At 60.5% G+C, this 24,173-nt stretch overlaps 2 protein-coding genes across 4 annotated transcripts; both read right to left on the reverse strand.

The window, feature by feature from the left end:
• Nucleotides 1-764: 764 nt before the first annotated feature.
• Nucleotides 765-5,543, reverse strand: ELF3 (E74 like ETS transcription factor 3). Of its 2 annotated transcripts, XM_070046256.1 has the most exons (9): nt 5,143-5,543; nt 4,617-4,787; nt 4,114-4,335; nt 3,872-3,967; nt 3,646-3,765; nt 3,433-3,522; nt 3,160-3,276; nt 2,084-2,279; nt 765-1,495 (listed from the first exon to the last, which is right to left on the reverse strand). In XM_070046256.1, the coding sequence occupies exons 2-9, from the start codon at nt 4,777-4,779 to the stop codon at nt 1,381-1,383; spliced, it is 1,119 nt and encodes a 372-aa protein (XP_069902357.1). In that variant the 5' UTR covers nt 4,780-4,787; nt 5,143-5,543; the 3' UTR covers nt 765-1,380. The 2 variants fall into 2 exon arrangements, with proteins under 2 accessions (XP_069902357.1, XP_060140969.1); XM_060284986.1 differs by having other exon boundaries at nt 4,617-5,543.
• Nucleotides 5,544-7,723: 2,180 nt separating this feature from the next.
• RNPEP (arginyl aminopeptidase) lies at nt 7,724-23,632 on the reverse strand. 2 transcript variants are annotated; one of them, XM_030844332.3, is made up of 11 exons: nt 23,155-23,632; nt 19,247-19,387; nt 18,786-18,934; nt 14,765-14,881; nt 14,012-14,247; nt 12,071-12,184; nt 11,267-11,379; nt 11,072-11,180; nt 10,067-10,291; nt 9,219-9,361; nt 7,724-8,276 (listed from the first exon to the last, which is right to left on the reverse strand). In XM_030844332.3, exons 1-11 carry the CDS (start codon nt 23,593-23,595, stop codon nt 8,118-8,120), a joined length of 1,947 nt encoding a protein of 648 aa, XP_030700192.1. In that variant the 5' UTR covers nt 23,596-23,632; the 3' UTR covers nt 7,724-8,117. The 2 variants fall into 2 exon arrangements, with proteins under 2 accessions (XP_030700192.1, XP_069902999.1); XM_070046898.1 differs by having other exon boundaries at nt 14,765-14,878; nt 23,155-23,630.
• Between the last annotated feature and the right edge of the window lie 541 nt (nt 23,633-24,173).

The following is a 24,173-nucleotide window of genomic DNA, read 5'->3' on the forward strand; positions in this document are numbered from 1 at the left end:
GAGATGTTCTGCACGAGGACCCCCCACCCACAGCCCCACCTGAACCCAGATGTGTCATTCTGTGCAGACAGAGCAGCACCTTCTGGAGTCTGCCGAGGACACCGTCAGAGGAGCCCCAACCCTGGAGAAGCCTCTGGGGAGACGGCAGGGAGCACGGCTGAGTCCCCAGGGAGCCGAGCCTCCCTCTGCGCCTGTGACCCGGGCTGTCAGTCTCCGTCGTGGGGAGGGGGCCGCGCGGCGGCAGCGGTGCCCGCGGTGCCACACAGACCAGGCCAGGCGTTCCTCCTCCCCCGAGTCCTCAAGCACTCATCTCGCTTTGTTTGCTTTTCCCTCCGCAAGATCATAACTCCGATTCCACGTCCGACAACGAAAGCTTGGATTCATCTCACAGATACTCAGCTTGCAGCCAGCTTGGCTGGAATGCACATCTACTCCACAAGGCCAGACACGCAATTCCGGACTCCTTAGTGGATGCCAGGGCACGGCGGCCTGACAGCGGGGCAGCGGGCTGCAGAGGCCTGGCTCGGCCCAGGTCGCCCCGCTGGTGCCTCGTGGCGGCAGGACAGCCCAAGCTCCAGGGAAGGATCACCCATCCCCTCACTCTCCCCCAACCTCAGCCTCCACCTTCACCTGCAGCCGGCAGATCCCTGCCCTGGTCCCCTTTCCCAGCCCCATTGCCCACATCCGGGCCAGAGCTCTAGACTTTAGTATACAGGTAGCTAAGACAAAGGTTAGAAAAAGCCCAGAAGGCACTTTATTGGAGGTCTCTGCCCCCATTCACAGGAGGAGGGAGCCAGGAGCCCCGTCCCAAGGGTCCTGGCACTGCCCTGCTCCTCACTGGTCCACAGAGGGCCTAGAACAGTCAGTGGGCCACCAGCACCTGGTGAGGGAGGGGCGGGAGGGGAATGTCTTAGAAAAAATAGATCTCTATGTACATATCTGTATTTATAGCACATAAATTACGGAGTGCTCTGACCCCCGCCCGCGGAGTCCAAGCACTGAGTGGGGAGTGGGAAGCCAGTCCAGAAAGAGGGGGCCCTTCTCAGGGCCCAGGGCCCCCAGCCTTCTCAGCCCGCTCCGGCCTCTGTAGGAGGGAGGTGTCCGCCACTGGGGTCTGATTTGGTCTGACGCAGCCCAGACAGAAGGAGCCGCGAGCGCAGCTACAGCCAGCACACAAGTGGCCTCAAACACCAGGCTTGTAATTCCAAGAGGAGAACAGAGAGCAGAGGCCACCTGCCCCAGATGCCAGGACGATGGCCGACAGGAGCCAGAGCCTCAGCTTCTCTCCACGGCGCAGGGCGCATGCCCAGGCGTCCTGGTGGTCCCCTCCGGGGGCTGCAGCCTCAGGTCCGAGCTTTGGTCGCAGGGCCGGTCCGACCCTCAGTTCCTATGCCCGGCCACCTCCTCCTCCTTCCAGCCGCTGGAGTTTTTGCCGAACTTGTAGACAAGCCGCCGGCCGTCCACCCGCTCCAGGATCTCCCGTTTGTAGTAGTACCTGAGGGGAGAAGGGTGGTCAGAGGTGCCCAGGCAGGGGCCCGCCTGCCAGGAATCCTCAGGTGACCTGCCCCGCTGGGCTGCAGCCCGGCCGACCTGGGCCCGAGCCACTTCCTGCACGGAGCAGCCTCTGCTCCTTCGCCCTGCTCTGTCCCGCGCACCGGGCCATGCCCTGGCTTCTGTGTGGCTTTCACCTCTGTCCTGGGCCCATCACGAAGCCACGTGATTTTAGGGTTGAGGAAACCTTAGCGATGGTCTGCGAGGAAACCAAGGTCCAGAGACAGGCAACTTAATGGCTTCAATGGTGTGGGCCTCGGCTACTGCCCTTTTTACCATCAAGAGCCTTTCTTAGGACGAGCCTTGCAGGCGACGCAAAGAAATGCGGTCAGACCGAATTCAGCGTGTGCTGCAGGCCAGCCAGGCTCCCACAGAGTCCACGAGGTGGCCAGACCCCGTGGTTCCTCGCTGCCCGGGACTCACAGCCGCCGGAAGGGGGAGGTTCTGATGGTGCCGGCGCCGCGCTGCACGGGACTCACAGCCGCCGGAAGGGGGAGGTTCCGACGGCGCCGGCGTCGCGCCGCCCGCTCACCTCATGGCCCGGCTCAGCTTCTCGTAGGTCATGCTGCTGTTCTTCTTCTTCTGGCCCCAGAGCTGGGCCACGGCCTCCGAGCGCAGGAACTTGAAGACGCCCTCTTGCCGGTTCTCCCACTTCATGAGGCCCTCGTTGAGCTCCGGGTGGATGAGGATGTCGCGGATGAACTCCCACAGGTGGGTGCCTCTGGGGGCTGCAAGGCCAGGCTCCATCAGTCAGCGGCCCAGGCGACCCCTGACCCCCACGACTGCTGCCCATCCCGGCGCACAGCCTACTGGCGGCTGCCTCCCTCCTGGCCTCCCCCACGGGACAGCTGGGGAAGCTCCAGGAAGACCACGTCTCGCACGGCACAGAGGTTTAACTCGCTCAGGTACTCATCAAATGTCTGGCTGGGATACAAGAGCGGTTGAGACATGGGACCGCATTGAGGGGCTCACAGTTTCGAGGGGTCACGGTAAAAAAGCAGATACAGCAAAAGGTGGTGAGAGCTTAGCAGGGGCAGGACCACAGAGCTGGCCCCGGCCTGGGGGACAAGGGGACGGCTTCCCGGGAAGAATGACCCCAAGACGCAAACAGGCCCAGTGCGTGTGGGAGGGGCTGCACGTACAGATGAGAAGGAGCTGCGGGGGCCCACGCAAGGGCCAAGGCCAGGGGGCAGGGACTTGGTGGGTGGAAGGGCCACCCCTGCGTGGCCCTCGGTGGACGGGCTGTCCAGCGGCCGAGCCACTGTCCCTGCCTGCGCCTGCCTAGCACCCGCCAGCAAGTGTGTCCCTCAGGCAGGACGAGGGGTGGGCAGGAAGCCTGGACCCCAGCGCCACCCTTCCTGCAGCCCCCGTGGCTCCACCGCCACATGCACCATGAAGGACCAGCCAGGCCCTGCCACCGGGCAGGGACCACGCGCACCCTGGCCCCGTGCACAGCAACATGCAGAGGGCCCAGCTCAGGAGAGAGGCCCCCCGGCCCCACCACGGCCCCCAGCCGTGCAGGGCCCCCCTCACCGTGCAGGGCCCCCCCGCCGTGCAGGGCCCCCCCCGCCGTGCAGGGCCCCCCAGCCGTGCAGGGCCCCCTCTCACCCTGCTTGCTCTTCTTGCCCTCAAGACACTCCCGGGAGTCTTTACTCAGCTTTCGGGGCCGGCCCCGTTTCCGCTTCCCATGCTTAAGATCCCCCTTCTTGTAGTCGGGAAAGCCGTCTGTGGGGAGAGGTGGAAGGTCAGGAGAGGGAGGGATGGGGGCTGCTGGGGGACAACCCCCCTCCAGGAAAACCCTGAGGGGGTAGGGGCAGGGGGCCAGCCCCTGAGCACTGCCAGAGGAACACCCACGGGGACCAGGAGGTTCCCTCCGCTCACCCCCAGAGAAGAGCTTGCTGTCCAGGGCGTCCAGGTCCACGTCGCTTCCACCGGAGTCTGAGGCCTGGGGGCTCTGAGACGCGCCAGTCCCTGGAGGGGCGGGCCAGAGTGAGCCCCTTCCGGTCCTCCCAGAAAGCCTGGGGTCTAGTGCGGGGCGCCAGTGCTCAGGGCATCTGGGGAGGGGAGGCTGTGGGCAGACGCCCGAGAGCTCACCTGCGGTGGAGACGTCAGAGCTGCCCGGGGAGGGGGCCCCGGTGCCGAAGCTGCCCGGGTAGAAGGGGCTGGCCTGTCTGCAGTCCTCAAGCATCTCCGGGGCAAAGGGGCTTCCCTGGTCTGGGGGGAGGTGAGAGTTCAGAGGGGGCCCTGACTCTCCCAGCTGGGGGTGTGGGGCAGAGAGGGGACAGGACAGGCTGGGGGGGTTGAGAGAAGGGGCTCTCACCCAAGGGCCCCTGGTCCCCCAGGGGTTCCAGAAGCGCCATGCTGTCCTTCTCCAGAAGCTCCATGATCCAGCTGAGCTCGTCGGGGAAGCTGGAAGCTGATGAGAAGGGGGTCAGAGCCCAGGGGTCTCCCCTCCCCTCCCTGGGGCTCTCTCCCTGGTGGTGCCCTCGGGCCAGTCCCCAGACCAGGCTCCCTAACTGAGGAGGGGGCGGGGCAGGAGGCGGGCTCCCCTCCAGGACTCACTGAGGTCCCAGAGCTGGGAGTAGAGCTGGTCCCCCAGGGGCCCGAAGACCAGGCGCAGCTCCTCAGGGGCGCAGCGGCAGAGCGCAGCCCCGTCCATGTCACAGCGCGAGAGGTCAATGGTGCTGGCGTCATACTTGTGCTTCTCCACTTGGTAGCTGATCCAGTCCAGGACCTGGGCCTTGGACCAGAGCTGGGGCTGCTCTCCCAACCAGCTGGCCTTCTCTGCAAGGGGCCGGCACAGCGACGGGTCAGCCCCCTTCTGGGGCCAGCTGGGGATTCCGGGGGTCCCGCCTGGACTCTCAGAGCACCCAGCCAGGAGCAGGGCGGGCGGCGGTGCTCACAGCACCCCGGCCAGCACCCCCGCCAGACGCAGCCCCCAAATCCTAACACCCCAGCTTCTTACAGCTCACCCCAGCCCTCCCCCTGCCCGATCCCCCACTTGTCCCAGGCTCTTAGGCGGACGTCTCCCCCTCCCCAAACGCCCAGCCCCTCCTGAGACCCACCTGTGCCCTCCAGGGGCACCTGCGGGCTGCTGAGCGCCAGCACCAGGTCATCGGCCCCGAAGGCGGCGGCAGGGGGAACAGAGGCCAGATTGGGGTCATCCGAGCTGTACATCGTACTGAAGTAGGTGCTAAAAACGTTGCTAATCTCACAGGTTGCAGCCATGAGGCTACCTGGGAAGGGAGGGCAAGGCCGGTGAGAGCCAGGGGCCCAAGGGCGTGAAGGTCAACATCTCGTAGGACACCCTCTCCTCAAGACGGGCTCCAGGGTCTCAGAGCCCGGGGGACGGAGGGTGTGCTGGTGGGGGGCACAAGGCCTCCCGCTGGGCTCCCTCCTCTGCCCTCCTGGGCCCACGAGTGGGACCTGCAGTCGTGGCCACTCTGTCCTTTGCAGGGACAGGCTCTCGGGCCCTCGGGACACCGCCCAGCCCTGCAACTCCTGCTTGGGCAGGCTCAGAACCAAGCTCCACCGGCCCCTCCCCAATCCCCCCGGGGCCAGGCGGGGGAATGTGACAGGCAGAGGTCCTACCTTGGTGGCCGAGGGTGTGGCAGGCGGGTTTAGGGGCAGCAGGCGGAGGAAATCCAGGGAGAAAGCCCCGCCAGGTAGCGCTGACACGCAGGCCGCGCTCCCACCGCTGCGCTAAGTAGAAGCTGCGAGCTCCGCCCGCGCCCGGGCCTTTATAGGCACCCGCGGTAACCTGAGCTGGTGGCTCATTGGTCGAGGGGATTTCCTGGCCTTTAGACTGGGCTCCTGGCCCCAGGTGATTTGCATATTTTGTGCCACTTGGCCGGGATCCAGGCCGGCGGTGCTGGGAAATCAGGCCCGGCTGGTTTAATGATTGTCAGGGTCTGTCATCCCGCACCCTCTGGGGTTGGGCACAGGGCAGTGGCCTGGGCGGGTGGCAGGTGGACGCTGGGTGGGCATCTGCACTTTCGGCCACCCTTTGGCTCAGGAAATTCCTCTGGGGGGGGCCAAGGCAAGGACTGAAGCGGGGAGGGGCAGGGAATCTGGGTCAGAACTGGGTCAGGAAGGCTCCTGGCCCCCAAACGTCTGCGGGTCTGAGGACAAGGGGGCCTAGCAGGGAGGGAAGATATGGAGGTTTGGGGATCTTTCCCGTGACGCCCGGGATTCGGGCTGGAAGGCTCTCCAGACACCAGGCAACGTTCACGGCCTGCCAGCCTTGCCCAGGGCCCCAGCGTCCCCAGCAGCCACAGGGCCGCCACTGGCACCCACTTAGTTGGCAACGTCTTGGCATCCTTTGCCTGCCGGATGCCATCCAAGCACCAGAGTCGCTGCAGCCCCCTCTGGAGGGCCTGGTTCTGCTCCAAAGAACTTACCCGGCCCCTGGCAGAGCCCACTGCGTGGGGCTGCCGAGGGAGGGGCCGGACCCACGTGGACGTGTTTACCCCTCTATCTGGCCTCCATCTAATCGCCACGCACACGGCTCAGCGGCACCTACCTGCTGCCCTCTAGCGTCAGAGGCCCGGCTACCTGGGCTGGCTCAGCGCTCATCAGGGGCCAGGCCACGTTAGCAGGGCTCCGTCTAACCCTTGTGAGAATCCTCAGGATGTGTGGTGATCCCCATTTTAGACGAGCAGGTGGCAGCTCGAGGGTTGAAGACGTGCCCAGGCCACGCGGAGCTAGTTAAGTGGGGCTGGGGGGTTTAAATCCCCCAACTGGCGCTCCTTCCAGAGGCCCTCACCCTCCCTGTGGGCAAGGCAACCCCTCCTACCCGGGTCTCCTCCACGATCTCAGCCCTAACCACAAGGGCCGTGTCCCGCAGACCACAGAGGCCTGCGTAGGGACGGCACAGGCTGGCGAGGGGGCACAGACGGGTCCTGGGGCCTCTTCCGTTTCCCATCCATGAAGACAAGGCCCTTTGGACTTACTGATCCCTCAGATCTTTATGCATCAAAGATGCAGCATCTGAGCATCTCTTTCCCCTCCTCCTTGGTTAATGCCAAGGTCCTGGGAGGCCCGGCCTCAAGGGAAAGGCCACGCCCCAGCCTCCCCTTCCTTTAACCCTCTGTAGGACTAAGAGGTTTGTCTCAGGAATCTGCCTCTCGTCCAGGGTCTGACACTGCTGGGTGCCCCGCAGAGCGGAGGGCGTTAAGGTCCAGGGTCCCTCCCACGGGCCACGGCGGGGAGCCGAGCTCTGGGGCAGCAGCTCCCCAGCCCTTCAGGGGCCTCCCCCACAGCCCGAGGCACGCCCTCTACCCTGTCCCTCGCCCTGGAATGTGGGAGAACCAGCTCCAGCTCCAGACGGCTCACGTGCTCCCAGCCAGCCCTCCGAGAGCACCTGGCTGGGAGAGGGCTGTGGAGGGGGCAGGAGAGGCGCTGTCGCAGGCCCACCTGGCGGGACAGCAGGGGACACAGCTCAGGACGCCTGGCTGTGAAGCTGACTCAGGCTCCGGCTGCGGAAGGGGTCCCGCGGGGCCCCTCGGCGCCCCAAGGTCTGCACGGAACCAGGAAGGACACCGCTGGGCGCAGAGCTGAGCGGCTGGGCACCGAGCAGGGCGCGGGAGGCGTCTGGCCGGCCCCCGGTTGTCCCCGCCTGTAACAGCGCCGGGAGCAGCCAGGAGCCAGCGCCCGCGTCCTCGCTCCCACGGTGCTGGGAGGTCTGCGCCGCCCGCCCGGCAGCCAGCCACCAGGGAGACCCTGGATCTAGGAAAACAAAGATCCTGAAATACTTCTGTGCGACCTCCCCTCGCCCCACACCCCACCCCAAGTCGCTAACTGCCTAGATCCCCACGTGGAAATCAGAGCTTAGTGCCAGGTTCTCAACAGACTCTACTACAGACCACACGGAGGCCATCACCCAGGACCGGGGAGGGCAAGGCCCCACTAGGCCCACGGATGGCGAGAGGCTGCAGAAAGAGCACTCCAGTGCGCGCTTATTAGCAGCAACCGTAAAGAGGAAGGGGCGGGCGGGACGCTGCACGGAGGGATGCGGCTCGAAGAGGCGGCCTCTGTGCCCTCTGTTTTGCACATGCTCCTGTGGGAACCCCACCTCCTCCAGCCCAGGCTCCTTAAGAACAGGGAGCCAGCATCCTGCTCTGGGTCTCCCCCTAACCTGCTCAGAACAGAGAGCGGGACCTGGGAGAAGGGATTTCACAGTCCCAAGATACTTTTCACTTTATTTATTAAAATAATGATTAAACCTGAAAAAGGAATCACCAGAAATCAGCCCTTTACACAGTACTTCAAGAATCAGCAAAAAAAAAAAGAAAGAAAGAAAGAAAAGAAAAGAAAGAGAGTAAAGAAAATCCTTCCTGCTTTTCCCAAGACCCAGGCGGGGAGGGCGAAGCCTGCCGCCCACCCAGCCCAGAGAGTATGGAGGTTCCCGGTTGCACAACGGGTCCAGAGCCATCCAGTCAGAGCAGAAGCCCAGAGTCCCAAACACCAAGGCCAGAGAACAGGTTACCCCACGGGGACGTGAACTTGGGAAGCTGATGAGAACTGGAATTGGCAGTCTGCAGACACAGAGGCCACAGTGGGAGCCTCTAGCTGCCCAGGGGCGCCACGATCTGCTGGATGTAGTGGACCACGTTGCTGTGGAGGTGGGAGGCCGTGGCCGCGAAGGTCTCCTTGGCGAGGGTCTGGGCGGCCTCACTGCCCCCCATCATGGCGTGGTAGAGTGGGAGGGTGTACTTCTGCTTCCCCTGCAAGAGATGTGCGTGCTCGAGGCCCGTCAGCCTGCACGGTGGTCTGCAGCCCCCAGCCCCTGCCCTGGGCCCATCTGACAGCCTCGTGATCAGGGGCCAAAAGGGACACGGGTATCACTGCTGGAATGAGAGGCTTCCTAGACGCGAGGGCTTGTGTTCCAGAATCTTCTTGGCAGCCAAAGCTCCACGCGGCTAGGTGTCGGTATTCACCCTCCTGGAGACGTCTACACTCAACAAAACCGAGTAGGGGGTTGGCACGCGGGAGACTCCAAACTTTCAGAGCTCTAAGTGGTCAGGCACCGAGGCAACAGCTCACGGCAAAGGCTGCAGAGCCTAAGCCTAAACCAGGGTCCCAGAAGGGCCGCCTGCAGCCGAGTAGAAGGAAACCCGCACCTTCACGTCAGCACGAGACGGCCACACCTGACACCCAGAGGCTGGGAAGCCTTCAGGGGCTCGAGAACCTGCCAGCAGGTACCTGCCAACAGGTGAGGGAGTCTGCGCGTGGCTTGTCCACAGCCCGGCTCTGGAATCTCGTGGAATGGTTCATCCTGAGGGCCGTGGGCCCCTCCCCGGCAGGGCAGCGCTCCCGGTGACCTGGGTCCAGCAGGCCTCTGGACCCTCTCAGGCCACCGGCTTCCCCCAGAGGAGGAGCCTACAATCTCACCTTCACTCACCTCTCCTGGTCTCCGGCCTCTCCCGGAGACCAGCCCCGCTGTCGCATGACCGTCCCTGCCTCGGGTCAGTGCCGTCTGGCTCTCTCCCCACAGGCCTCCCCGGCTGACCTGCAGGAGCTCCCGGGCCGGGGCTTCTCCCCCAGGGCGGCACCACAGCCTGCTCACAGGACCCCGCCAGGCCCTTCAGCCCTGCTCCCGAGAGGGCAGTCCGAGAGGCCCTGCCTGCCATGTGCGGAAGGGGCACAGGCAGGTGGCGGTCACCCACCTGGCTGTGCAGGAAGTCCCTCACTTTCCAGAAGTCCTCCTGGTGGTCGTTCTTGAGGACAATCTGGCCCCATCGCAGCCGTAGCTCCGCGTTCTGGGCACTCGAGATCTTCGGGTACGTCTCTCCAAGTTTTTTCACGTTCCCTGGAGAAAAGAAACGGGTCATTAGTGACTTCGCCAGCACACCATGAGCTAAGGCGGCCATGTGTCCGAGGGCACCCGGAGGAACTTCAGGGAGGCTGCCGACCACCCTCTTCCTGCTTCTTCAGGCCCGAGGGGGTCAGGCCTCGTCTCGACTTTGCTGTAATTCCCACGGCTCTTCCTCCAACCTTCCCTTAATACAGACTGCCTGTGGTCACCCCACTAAAGCCTGCGCACCTGCCTCAGATATCCCACCGCCAACCTGCTACACGTCAGCTTGCTCTGTCTTTCTGAGTTAACACCCCTTGGTGAATACTACTTCTGGCTGAGAAGCAACAAAGCATGTGTGCCGAAGAGCTGCGGCCCAGCAGGCCCGGACCCCAGCCCCACGTCTACTGGCTGTGGGATCTGTTTGTGCCCCGGGTTCGCTCCCCAGTCCCTGGGGTCACAGAGCAGCGACGAGGATCAGATGGCGTCAGAGCCAGGGGAGCTTGGAAGAATGACCTGCACGAGGTGAGGACTCCACGAGCACCAGGCTTTACGATTTCCCGCCCCCCGGCACTCGCGCGGGCACCTGCATCCCTCCGCCGACGCGCTCCTTGCCCCGGGCTTCCGTCCACCCGCCTTCCCATGCCCCGCAGCCACCTGGGACGAGCGTCACAAGTCTGTCTCCCTCCAACCTTGAAGAAACAACCCACTTTTTCTCACCGGGAGGGAGAGGGGATTTCTGGAGGATCTTATCCAGGAAATAAACCAGCTGGTAGGTCTTCCAGGCAGAGGTGGACACGGCCTCAATGGCCCCCACGTCCAGCTCCTCGGCCGCCCACAGCTGAGCCAGCTCCTCAGCTGGCCTCATGAGGGAGTCCCCGGGGGAGAGGTCAGGGAGGTAGGGGGGCCAGCCCGGGGTGTTCAGCCAGCGATCAAATTCAAATCCTGTTTGGCAGAAGTAGAGAAGATTCCGTCAGAATTCCCCAGCAGCATCACGGTCCGCCTGCCCAGGCAGCGCCCGAGACCTCGAGCCTCCGTCCATCCTAAGCTCTCCCCCGACGACGGCACCACTGCCCCGCACGGTCATCCGCTCCACAGGGCCCCAGCCAGCGTGATGCCTAGACGCCGTCTCATGGACCTGGCCGCCCCTTTCCACGTGAGCGTGTTCTGTGCTGCAAATCAGCCGTAGAGCCACGTGCACAGACGCGGCCCAGCCCCCACGACCAGAACGGCCGTGCTGATGCCCCTGGGCTCCGGAGCCAGCTGCCCGGGGTCCTGCCCGGCCCCACCCCTCACTAGCTGGCAGGACGGCGCCCAGCATGGAGCAGGAAGTGGGGACACATCTAACGAGCTGCCTGGCCCGCGACGGGCCGTGCTCGCCCTCTCTTAGGAAGCAGGCCTCTCACGCGCTCCCCAGGCAGGGCCACTGCCCCATTCCTGCCCTGGGAGCCCCTCGGGGCAGGGGCAGGCCTGGGCAGAGCTAAGGGTCTGACTACGTGTGTCCAGGAACGGGGAGACCAGAGGACAGAGAGGGGCAGAAGAGCAGAGTGGGGAAAGGGGGCCAGGGGGTGAGCGAGCTCCTCCTGTGGGACAGAGCCTGGGCCCCTGGGCCTGCCCCAAAACGCCGCCCCCAGGGGGCGCACCTCAGCCCCCCCCCCCCAAGGCGTGGACCAGACCCCACCCTCCACGACCACCTGGAAGCGGTGGGCCGGCTCCTCTGCTCACCCGGGATGGAATCCACCCTCCTTCTCTTCAGCTCAGGGAAATAGTCCAAGAAGAATTCCAGAAAGTCATCAGCTAGGACACTTTGGAACTTAAACTCATCCACGTAGGCCTGTGAGGAGGGAGGCACGGTCGGTCACCCAGAGCCCCCGGCAGCGGGGCCCCCGCTCGTCTCCCCTCACCTCAGAGCTGATGTACCTTGAGGAAATCGTCAAACTGGTCCTGGTCACCCACCAGGTGGGCCAGGTAGGAGACAAAGCAGAAGCCTTTCTCGTAGGGGGTCTCGTTGTAAGTATCATCTGGGTCGACACCTGCAGAGAAAGCTCTGGATTCAAAGAGTAGCCACGGAAGAGACCGGAATTCAGCTTCCCAGGAACAGCAAGGCCACGAACGTTCCGGGTCCATCCTGGCCTCTCTCGAGGGACTTGAAGATGGACCCAGTGGGAGGACAAAGAAAGCAGGCTCGGGGGATCGCGGCTGCCCCCTGCCTGGGGCGCTGTGCTCGGGGGGCCCTTCCACCCAACGCCTTCCCAGCCCCACGGGTCACCCACAGGCGCTGCGCCTGCCCAGACTGGGGCGGGGTGGGTTCTGTGCACGTTCTGGAGTAAACAGAACTGACTGCCCGACTACAGAAAGTTCATGGTCAGAGTCAGAGGCATCGGGGAACACGCGCTTCAACTGCACAGAAAGGTTTAAGTTAGTCACACGTGGAACTGAAGAAAAATCTTAGGAAACAAAAACCCATGACCTCAGAGCAGTCACGAGCTTTCTGGTGCTGGGTCACGCCCTCGGTGAGGGGAGGGCGACCTCGCTCTAGAAACGCCGCGGGGCTGAGCTCACCATGGACCAGGGGCGGCAAAGGGACGAGTAAGTGACAGGGACCCAGACGCACAGAGCATCTCGGAGTCGCTCAGGAGCGGCCTGGGGGCTCCTCCCTCCCGAGGGGGGATCCAGGTGTGCCCAGCCCGACGGGGGCTGGGCGGCGGCCAGAGCAGCCCCCACCTGGCTCGATCTTCACGCGCAGCTTGTTCAGCGGGTGCTCCTCGCCCGTGACGTCCATGTGCTGCCGAAGCAGAGCCCGCCCGGTGGCGGCTTCCAAGCAGGTGTAGGCGGGTCCTGCGCGACAGGAAAGCGGCTGGCACCCCCCGCGGTGCCCATGAGGCCCCGAAAAGAGGACGGAGGCCCCAAGCCCGGGGGTGGCACTCCCCAGGCACGGCGGGCGGCGGGGGCTGTGGACGGCTGACTCCTCAGCCTGCCCCGCCCACACCACCCCTCTGACAGTGAGTGACCTTTCCCTTCAGCATGTTGTTATCTGTGGAGATGGTAATTTGATCTCCCACGAAAATAGAATCTCTTCATCTGACTGTTCTGTCAGACAAGAGAAACTGTCACCCAAGATTTTTCTAGCATCTGAGTCTCCTTCTGGCTCTAAAGACGACTGAGGGAGGGAATCCCCTGGCGGTGCAGTGGTTAGGACTGCGCGCTTTCACTGCGGAGCGCCCGGGTTCAATCCCGGGTCGGGGAACAAAGATCCCACATGCCGTGGGAAAGAAAGAACAACAACTGAGGGAACAGGGTTGGGGAGGGCCCGGGTGTGTACCAGCCACCGCCGCCACTCGCGAGATGCTCTGATCTGGGCCAGTGACCCCACCCCCACCCCCGCCAGCCTCAGCGCCCTCAGGCGCACGCACGGTACACACGAACAGCTGCGTGCGGGAGTCCGAGCGGCCGGTACACTACTGCTTTACGTACTCTGGATGAAAGTGTTAACTTGGGAAGCAGGAGACAATGTATGCCAAACAAAACAAAAAGCCTTGAAAATGTTCAGGTCCTGAAATGATGTTTCTAGAAATTTGTCTTTACTGAAATCATCTGAGACGCACGTGAACCTATGTAAAGATGTCTGTCAGAATATTATTTCGTTTGAAAATTGAAAACAACCTAACAACTGGAGGTTGACTGAATAAATTATGAAGCCTCCATACTCTGGAGCTGTAGAAAAAATTTAATGACTCGGGAAAATGTTTAACTTTATTATATTAAAAAAAAGGCAGTTCTAAAACCATGTACAGTCTGATGATACGCACACACACACACGTAGAAAAATGTTTGAAAGGATAACCATCGATTACCTCTGAACAGTGAGATTACAAATAAGTATTTTTGTGTGTGCTTTTCCACTGGTGCCAAAATAGATTTTGATCAGAGAAATAATAAACGTAACAAAAGCACCTGATACACCATGGCTTTTCAACATCGAGATTGTGTTGATAATGTATTATATTTTATTTTTTGGCTGTGCTACGTGGCTTACGGGATCTTAGTTCCCTGACCAGGGATCGAACCCATGGCCTTGGCAGTGAAAGCGCGGAGTCCTAACCACTGGACTGCCAGGGAGTTCCCGAGAATGTATTTGAAAAGCACAGCTGGGCTCCATTTGAGGGTCTGCCCTCACCTGCTAAGTGGCTGAGGGACATTTCCTATCCTCTCTGAGTCGCAGTGGACTCACACGTAAAATGGGAATAACAGTATCTCCACGCAGCCGCTGGGAAGGTGGTATGTGACAGAGCTGGTACAAAACAGGTGTTCAATCCAAGGTGATGGGGACAGTGATCTGACGACTCGCTCATTAAGCGACCTGGTACCTGGGCGACCAGCCCGGGCCGCTCTCCCCCAGGCAAAGCACAGGGAAGCTTCAGCCCCAGCGGGAGGCGCGTCCACCGCTAGCTCATCCCGCCGTGTCATTTTCGAGACTCCCTCTGCCCCCAGCCCCTGCTGATGTGTGACATGCAGTGAGGTGGGCACAGTTACTTCCGTGTAACTTTGTCTCGAGTTGCCCTCCCTGGCTCTCACGGGCTCACTGCACTACCCCCTCCTCCCTTCACTCCCCAGAAGGAGCCTTGCAGGCCCAGGACCGGAGGCAGGTCCTCAGGGGCGGCTCACCAAACAGGACGGTGGAAATCCTCCTCTGGGCGTACATGGTGAAGCCTTCGTTCAGCCAGAACTCCCCCCAGTTGGCGTTGGTGACCAGGTTCCCAAACCAGCTGTGGGCGATCTCGTGGATGATGACGTCGGCCAAGGAGCGGTCCCCCGCCAGCAGGCAGGGGGTGACGAAGGTCAGGCAGGGGTTCTCCATCCCTCCAAATGGGAAGGACGGGGGCATGAAGAGCACGTCGTACCTGCCAGAGGCAGGCTGCCGTGAGGGGCCCAGCTGCATCCGGGCTACTGACGGGGGTGGCGGCACGGCACAGCGAGCCGGTCCTCAGCCCTGCCCCCGCCCCCGGCCCACTGGGCCTCCCTCCCAGGCCCCTCACAGTGGGCACGCGCTTGACTCCATCACACCCAGCTCCCCAGAGGCCCACATGGGTCACACAGACCTAATGGAGCCTCTTATCTAGGGGACCTCAAGTCTGAAGATGACAAAGAGAAAACGGGTACGGAGCTGCTTCCGGCAACAGGAAAGACAAGTCAGCCACGTCCCCGACAGCGCATCCCCATCTCCACCCCGGCAACTGCTGGCACGGGCACGCCTCTGTCCCCGCAATGCCTGCCCTCCCAGGCCCCTCCTTGACCACAGCGGATGAGGCCTGGCTTATCTCCTCCCCCCTCCCCTACGCCCCCCGGATCAGGGCCGGGGAGGGGGGAGGGCCGGCTCACTGTAACAACAGAGACATGAGAGTCCACGTGATACCGCACCTTCCCCAAACGTAGGGTCCGAAAAGCTTCTCTCCCGTTGCCAAGAACTCTTCTATGACCCCGTCATACTCCTCCTTAGCAGCTGCGATGAGGCAGGGCTCGGCCCACACCCAGCTCCTGGAGACAAGGGCGCAGAGAAGGCAGCACTGTGCTCAGAGGCCATGGCGGGACCCGTCCTGAAAGCACGTGCACCAACTGAGGGGGGGGCGGGGGGCTCCTGCAGGCGACAGGCTCTCCCCCCGCCCAGCCTCAGTCCCCATCTGCAAGGTGCGCGGTAAGGAGACGAGATGGGTGTGAAGACCGTTCACACGGTGGCTCAGGTAGGAAATGCTGGTGTACCTCCGGAGAGATTAGAAAGGATTCTCACAACCGAATCTTTAGAATTGAAAGACACTTGAGAGATAAACCAATTCACATTAACAGAAAAGTGGTAACTGTCTTCACTCTTCGGACAGGCAGGCGGACCTACTTGCTTTCAAATGGTCTAGTAAAAACCCCCACAGATCCACACGAAAGCAAACCTAGTACAGCAACACGGATGGGCAGACAAGTGCTCAAAGCATCATTCCTTCAATGTCCTGCAGGAATTTCCAATTATGAAATTTTCACAGTAAAAAGATGAGGAAACAGAGGTAAGGGGGGGAAAAAAAATCAAGAAGATCCAGTGCGAAGGAAGCCAAGGCTGAAAGGGGATGGGAGGGACCGAGACCATTCTCGGGGTTCAAGGACGAGCTGACCCCAGGTTCAGGGGCCCTGCAGCCGAAGGCTGTGTCAAGGCCCCTCGATGCTCCACAGAGCGTTCCCTACACGGACATCCTCAGTCGGGGGACAGACGGCCAAGTGGGTGGGTGCGAGGCCAGGACGAAGAGAGCTTCCTTTCGGCAGAACTTCGGGGACTGTTCTAGCAGGAGGGGGAGCGGGGCGACCCGCGTCGGGGGTCCCAGCAGCAAAAGCAGGAGCCTCGTAGCGGGAAGGAAGCTGCACGTGCAGGCGAGGAACCACCGGGGTCTGGGGTGACCAGAGTCCAAGGTCTGATGGGGGTAGGTTGGGGGTGGGAGAGGCCCCAAGCTCGGGGCACAAAGGGCTTCAGATGCCACGTGACACAGCTGCCCCTGCAGAGCGCAGGGGGCGACACCATCAGACTGTGTCTAGGGAGCTGTGGACACAGGAAACATGCTCAATACGAGGGGGCGTGAGCTTTCCCAGGCACAGCCGGGGGCGAGGACCGAACCTGGGGCACCTGCGCCCAGGGCAGCCAGACCCCCGAGGAGCCCAGCGAGGACCGGCCAGGAGGGCCCGGGATCGGGAAGCGGAGGCCAAGGGCACATCCTCGAGTCCCTGCACCTTCCACGCTGAGCAACGGCCTCTCACCTCAGGAGCTTCAGCGAGTTTAGGGGACTGGACTCCAGGGGTGGAGAGGAAAGAGCCAGTTGGCCAGTTGTGGGTGGGGGCCGCAGGTCTGAAGACGGGACTAGACAATGAAGCAAAGCCCAGAGGACAGGGGTGGGGGTGAGTCAACGGGTCAGGTGAAGACTGGCTTTAACAAAGAAAGGACCTGTCGTCGCGGTCCAGACGGACGAATGTGGGAATGAGAGCAGACGGAGGGACCTTGGACGTGCAGGACACAATCGTACCCGACAGACCAAACATCTCCACAAAGCAGAGCCGAGACCCTGTGCTTGGAGGGAGGAGCCGGCGTCTGAAAGGAAAACTGGAGAGACGGTTTAAGGGGCGCGAGATGCAAAGGTGCGTGAAAGACGGTTGAGCGCACGGAAACCTCTCAAACACCTGCATCACCTTTTCTCTCGTTCCAGCTTCTCACCAAGAAACCAGAAATGTGAACGGGTACCACGCACAGCTTCATTATTTTCTCCATCTCTCAAAAGAGAGACGCTGAGTGGAGAAAGGTGCTGAGTGGGGAAAGGGGATGGCAGGAGCCCGGGGCAGATGGGCGGCAGCAGGACACGCCGGAGGGCCTGGGGTGTGGGCGAGAGATGACCAGTCACCACCCAGGCGGGAGAGAAGTCCCGGGAGAGGCTGCCGCCCGCCCGGGAGCAAGCACCGCCCTTCAGGGCGAGGTGCAGGCACAGCGGGATGGGACGTGGTAGGAGTGAGGCCCCCAGAGGGCGAAGGTCAGCAGGAGGGGCAGAGAATGAAGGCCTACATGCAGCTGGAGGTTTCTGATCCCGCCCGGTTCACAGCGATACCCAAGTCCAGGCCTGGGATGCAGGGTGCGGCCGTGAGTGGGAATGGGGGTCGGAGGCGGGGGTGGTGTGGGGAGAAGGCAGAGGAGGTAGAGAAGCCCTCAGGCCACCCTCAACCCAGGAGAAACCCACATGGAGAAAAAGGGCACCGGGCTGAGAATAAGACCCCAGCACAGAGTCCAAGTCCCCAGGCACTACTCTGAGCTGCTCCATCCCCAGCCAGGGCACCACAACTAACAAAGGCCTTCAGCCCTGTCCTCAGCGACAACGGGCTAGGCCGCGGACGCCCACGACATTTCCGCCAGCACACAGATTTCTGTCAAAGAAACCAGGATGCTCTCAGTCAAGCTGGAATCTCATCACCAGGATTCTAGGGGCAAAAAGCACGGGATCTGCAACAGAAACCCTTGCCTCTGAATTCCAGTTCTACCAACCACGTGACTGCACAAGGCTCTTTACCAAAGCCACAGTTTCTCAACTGCAAACTGGAGACAGCAATACGTCCCTCAGTGTTGCCTGTAAGGGTTAGAAGGGACCGTACATAAAGGGGCCCCTGGGGATGTCCGCCAGTCTCTCCTGCCCAGGGTCTTCCCCCTGAGGTAACAGGGACTAGATGGAAGATCCTCCTACGCGGCAGACTCCCTCAAGACCCTCCGACGTGACCCAGGAGGCAAGGACTGTCCACCTGACGGGGGACTGGAGTAAGTCATCAGCACCAGTAAAACGGGTTCTGTCACCTGGATTAACGTACTGTGTCGTCACTTCAGTACAGAGGGTTGAGAAAACCTCCGTGATCCAGTGTATTTAGAATAGACTGTTCTCTCATTTCCCCTTAGTAGCTCCTACTCCTACTAACAGAACCTCAGCAAGAGTAAACACCCTAAAAGACGTTCCTCCCCTTGTCTGTTTTCCATGCTCGCAGGTCACCTACTGCCCTGTCCACCAGGAAGGGACCGCTCGTCTCTCAGGGCTGGTGCTCTCCTAGCGCGTGGCTGGAAGCAGATGCCAACGGGGCCCCACCCATCTCTCCCTCTGATCTCACGGCCCTGGCGCCACTGCTGAGCCCAGTTGTGAAGCCCGAGGCGTGTAGCCAATCCAGCACCTCCAGGGGCTGAGGGCCCGGCAGAGAGAAGGACCGCAACGGGGCCAGGAAGAGCCACGGCTTCACATCCAAACCGACCCTCTCACTTTTCAGGACTATGCTACGCTGGTGGGTAAGATGACAGCCAGGAAAAACCTGTGCTCCTGGTCAAATTTCTTTTTCAGGAAACCGTACAAAATCCTTATTTGTCTCCACTAAACCCATCTCACTTCACGGAGGCCCCTCTGCCAACACAGGTCCAGGCCTCTGTGTCTGGAGCAGACAGACAGGCGGCTTCCCCGGGCCTCTCCAGAGGGAGACAGAGAGATCACGGCCGTACATTTCCAGGACTCAAGCGCCAGAGAAAATAGGGAGATTTGCTACAAAGATAAAAAAGCAACTATAGTAGCAAGAAGATAATTTAGACCTTAAAGATGCTAATAAAGATCATCTAAAACTGCTGCTGGAGCTCCCACCTCCCTCTGAAGGTGGCCCAGGACCGCAGCCACTGCAGGACCGACGGTCTCAGCGCAGACACGGGAGGAAGGCAGGAGGGAGGGGGAGGAAAGGACACATCCTCTGGCCATTCAGGCCGCGCCCTGTCCCGCAGAAAGGTCCCGGGCTCGGGAGGCTCCGACGTGACCCCAAGGGCCACCCCAGGAGGTCCGCTCGCTGGTCAGAGGCCTCCGTGCTCAGAGGTCGGTTCACTCTTGCCTGCGGGGTCTCGGTCTCCTACCTGGGTCCGACTTCAGCCGAAACCAGATCTCCGATGGCCAAAGCTATCAGATAGGACGGGATGGGCTGACACATCCGGAAGAAGAACTTATTTGGCCCTCTCTTCTCCCAGGTGTTGGCACTCATCACAGCTGTGAAGCCATCTGGGACCTGACAAGAGAGAAGGCTCAGGAGATTTCGCCTGGACAGAGTCTGCCCTTGATCAGCTAGAAGGGCGGCATGGCCAGCAACCCGTGTGGTGACGGCAGCGGCCTGGGGTCCACCTTGGGAAGCACAGAGGCTTCAACAAACTGAACTTGTGCCAAACTGATGGGATTTAGCACAGATCAAATTTCTGCAGGTGGAGGAGTTTTTCAGAGGTACCCCCCAATGGAGGTAGTAATCTACCACCTGAAACATGACCTGATAGAAGTGAACTTTTCAGTCCCAAGGGCAGGTACATTTGCTCTCAGCCTGCTTCACCTCAATAAGAGCGGAGTACGTGCACTTCACCGCGGGAGTGTCGAAGCAGGGGAAGAAGGACCGGTTCAGGACAGCCTGGCCCTGCGTGTAGACGAACGGCTTCCTCTTTCCTGCTGTCTGCTCCGGAGCCAACCAGCAAACCTAAGAGGAGGCAAGACCCTTTGGGAACGGACATCCTACACAAGCACAGCGCGGCCGGGCGGAGCTGGCCGGAGGGGAGGCTTCAGGTGACCCTCGGGATCCTCCGCCCGCCAGTCCAGCTCAGACTGCGACGCTCTCTCCCCCTGTGTATTTAATCCCCCTGGAGTCCAGGCCGAGGTCTGACGTCCACTTCCCAGGGTGGACAGCACCAAAGGGCCACCCCTCAGTGTGTCCCATGGGCCGTCTCAAGCATTCCTGGGGTGGCCTCCGACCCCCTGGTCCTGCCTCCCTCCTCTGTCCCCCCCGCTGTAGTAACTTCTCACCAAAAAACAAATACTGAAGAAGCTGTTCTTGCACTTGTGATAAAAGACACAGAAGAGCAGAAGCTAACAGCAAGGGGTCTGATTAATGCATGTTCTCCATCCCTCCAATCTGCCCTTTCAGAATAAACGTGTTTTACATTATAGGCATTGGCTATGATTCTTGTCTTCTGTCAGCCCTTAATCAAGAGCACATTGGAACGATTTTTACAAACCCAAATCCTGCCCACAGCGAAGAGAAGTTCACCTGTAACACAGATGCCACCGCGGGGGGTGAGGAGGCTGTGTGTCAGCACCGCACACCACGGAGAGGTTAGAACAGGGTCAGGTGACTCCAGGAGGGTTTCATAGGGGAAGCAAAACCCCCTGGCTGGACCTTCAAAAGTGGGCAGGGTTTAGACGGCAGGAAGGAAGGGAGGAGAGTCCCTCCAGGAGGTGGGCAGCAGCATGAGGACGGCGCGGGGGAGTGCAGCTTCCGGCAGAGGTGGGCACCCACCCGGCAGCTGTGATGAAGGGCTTTGAGCACAGAGGCACTTGAGACCAATTTTCTCCCCCCTGGGAACGACACTCAAGGACGAGAACATTCCCTGAGGTGTCTCTTGTTCTTTCTAAAATTAATTATGAATTAATTTGGCTGCGTGGGGTCTTAGTTGCGGCACGCGGGCTTCCCTCTAGTTGTGGTGCATGGGCTTAGTTGCCCCGCGGCATGTGGGATCTCAGTTCCCCGACCAGGGATGGAACCCACGTCCCCTGCACTGGAAGGCAGATTCGTAACTACCGGACCACCAGGGAAGTCCTGAGACCAATTTTTAAGAGGCACAAGGGAGACACAATGGGATGCTGGGGTTTTCTTTGCTTGAGAATGTGTGCGTGCGTGTGTGTGTGTGTGTGTGTGTGTGTGAGATGAGTCTCGTTCCAGAGTCCAGTACAGACGGAAGCAGGGGAGAGAGAGGAACGTCCTGGTGCAGAAACCCAACAAGCTCTGCCTCATCCCGGAGACCGGAGGTACATTTGCACAGCAAATAAATGTACCGGAGGTATATTTGCACAGCAGCCATAAATCCTGTCAATACTGTTGCCCTCAATGCGACGTTACAAAAATGACACCTTATCTCTGTGAACTTCTGCTCAGTTTTGCTGCAAAACCGGAACTGTTCTAAAAAATAGTCTATGAAAAACAAACAAACCCCCATAACCCCAGTCTAATCATGAGAAAAACAACAGACAAATTCCAATAGAGGGTATCACACTCCTCCAAGCTATCACGGTCACCACAACAGGAACGTCTGAGAAACTGTCACAGCCAAGAGGAGCCAAAGGAGACGTGACAGCGGAACACACAGTGGATTTCTGGATGGGACCCTGGAGCAGAAAAAGACACATTAAAAACTAAGGTTGTGGACTTCCCTGGCTGTCCAGTTGTTATAACTCCGTGCGTCCACTGCAGGGGGCAAGGGTTCCATCCCTGGTTGGGGACCTATGCTCCCACATGGCATGCCGTGCGGCCAAAAAAATAAAATGAAATAAATTAAAAAAACCCAAAAAACTAAGGTTGCTGTACACCTGAAACTTACACAACATTGTAAATCAACTATACTCCAATATAAAATAAAAATTTAAAAAACACTAATAATACCTTGTACATGAACGTCGCTCAATAAATATCCGTTATTATTTTTAAAAAAACTAAGGAGATCTGGAAAAACTGTGGATCCCAGTTTATAATAAAGTATCAATACTGCCTCATTAACTGGAACAAATGTATCCCACTTGTAAAACACCAGTAAAGGGTAAACAGTGTGTGTGTGGAAGCGGCTTGTGGAGACTCTGTACTATCTGCTCAGTTTTCCTGGTAATCTAGACACCTATCTATCTATTTAGGCTGCGCCAGGTCTTAGTTGCGGCACGCAGGATCTTCGTTGTGGCATGCGGGATCTTTAGTTGCGGCATGCAGGTGGGATCTAGTTCCCTGACCAGGGATCGAACCCGGGCCGCCTGCATTGGCAGCACGGAGTCTTAGCCACTGGACCACCAGGGAAGTCCTCTACACAGCTTTTTAAAAAATAAATCCTATTAATGAAAACAACTGTAATGAGTTGGCAGTGAGAGGTACCAGGCACCGTACTAGGACTTTACATAAAGACAACTCATGTAGCTATTGTCAGGCTTAGCTCAATAAACACTGACTATCATCCCCTCAACCACAATTCCTTCTCGCCATCTTTGCTTGAGTTTTCTTTGGTTCTCGGCTTTGTTTTATTGACATGAAGAGAAGAAAATGAAGGAGGCTGGCAGGACACACACTACAGAGTCCAAGTCAGGGAGATGCTGCGACCCACGGTGTCCAAGGTGAGAGCCCTCCTTGGGACGGTGGCAATGAGAGGAAGGAACAGGCACAGTGCCACCAGTGCAGCCTTCACAGGGCAAAGGGCAGTTCTTCATCAAGCGTGTATCTCTGCCACCACGTCTTAAATGAAAGCTATTTAGTTCCGATATTTAATTTGGGGTGCCACTTTTGTTAGGCACACCCAGGAGGGCCTAATTTTTCCACTCATCCTATTTAATTTCTGCCCCAAACCAGGAACCAAAATATACTAGAGCAACCAAACACATTTCCAGATGGCATGTTATCCCTAGAAGTCCCCGGGTTTCTCCTCTGCCTTAGAGGTCAGTCTACATTGCTTTGGACTTTAATTTTTTAAACAAGTTCTATCATAAGGTTCATTTACTTCCCGAATGGTGAAAGATGGAAACAACTGCCCTTGGAGCGAGCTGCAACAGCAAAAGGGGAAGTGCAACCAAATAAGCAAGCTTCCATGGTAGGCAGGCAGCAGCTGAGACCTGTAGCACACCCCATCCAAGAAAGGACTGGCAGCCGCGCCCGGACATTCACAGATGTGGACACATGACCTTCCCCTTTCTGATCGCCAACATCTGCCGCCCCCCGCCCCCCAGTTAAGATTTGAGTCAGCCAACAGTGAGAAAGCCAAGTTATTACAAAGCCTGGTACACCCTAATTCTGGTTCTCACTTTTACTCAGATTTTTTTGTTCATCAAATCCAGGACTTCGCAGGAGGAAACACTACTAACTGCCCAGTTTCGAGCTGTTCCAGCCCGAGGCATTAGGAGGGCACCTGGAACAAAGGACTGAGTCAGCAGCGGGTAACCAGCCAGCACTGTCAGGCCGCCCTGGAGGACAGCGGAGCAGCTCATCACCAGGGCCCAACCTAGGCCGAGCGCAGCGACAACCCTAAGTTCTGTTCGTGAACCGTCTGCTGCCCAGCCTGGAGGAGGTGACCTCCTCGGTGCCGTGGGAGGCAAGGGTGGGGGGAGCATCTGGATGAGGATGGGGCGGAGGGATGGGAGGGGAGGTGGGAGGGGATGAGGGGGGCGCATCTGCACGAGGAGGGGCGGGAGGAGGGGCCGGCGCGGGGCTGGGGCACTCACCCCGGGTCCTTCGCCGACGCGGTAGGTGAGCTGCACCCGCAGGCGCTCGCCGGCGATGCAGGGCTGCGGGAAGCGCACGCACAGGGCCTGGCCGTAATGCGAGAAGGGCCGCGTGCACACCGGCACCGGCTCCGGCTCCGGCTCCGGCTGCCCCGCGTCCGGCCGCTCCCGCCGCAGAGCCGCCGCCGTCACCTCCACGCACGGGTGCGAGTCCAGCCGCAGCTCCGCGGCGCCGCCGGGCTCCAGGCAGCGCAAGTCCAGCACCGCCGAGCCGCTCAGCCCGCGGCAGCCCGGGCCCGGCCCCGGAGGCCCGAACTCGGCCCGCAGGTCCAAGTGCAGGTGCAGCAGCTCGAAGGCGCGGAAGTTGGAGGCCGACGCCACGTCCTCGGCCTGCGCTGAGTGCAGCACCCGCCCGCCGGCCCCACGTCCGCTGCCCGCCATGGCCCCGCGCCGCCGCTGGACCGGGCCGCCGCAGGCCCCGCCCCGCCGCGCAGGCCCCGCCCCGCCGCTTGTCGTGGTCCCCGGAGCTTCTGCAGCGCACCCGAGTGGGCCCCAACAGGCAGCGCTGGGCTCGCCCCGGCACTCAGCATGGCCACGCCCCAAAGCTCAGACTACGCCCCGCCGTTCGCCATGGCCCCCGTGCACTGGTGCAGGCCCCGCTCCTCAGACCACGCCCGGAACCGGCACGACCAAGCCACAAAGCTCAGACCACGCCCCGCAGCGCTGACCACGCCCCGCCGATTGCCAAGGCCCCGGTACAGCCGCACCCGGACCATGCCGCCGGCCCCGCCCCACCGTGCAGACCCCGCCCCGGAACGCGGCCGGGCCACGCCTCTCTTCTTGACTTTCCCCCACTCCCAGCTCTGCACCGGCGTCTCAGGACTTCCGACAGGCGTGCGGGTGGGGGTGGGGGGGTACAATTTGATCCACCTTGGCCCGAATTCATCCCACTGGGATGTTCCCCAGTCCCTTCTCTACTGAGGTTTCCCGTGTCCTACTCCTCCAGGCAGGCCGCACTG

Source organism: Globicephala melas, chromosome 1 (assembly GCF_963455315.2).
Source record: "Globicephala melas chromosome 1, mGloMel1.2, whole genome shotgun sequence".
Taxonomy (NCBI): domain Eukaryota; kingdom Metazoa; phylum Chordata; class Mammalia; order Artiodactyla; family Delphinidae; genus Globicephala; species Globicephala melas.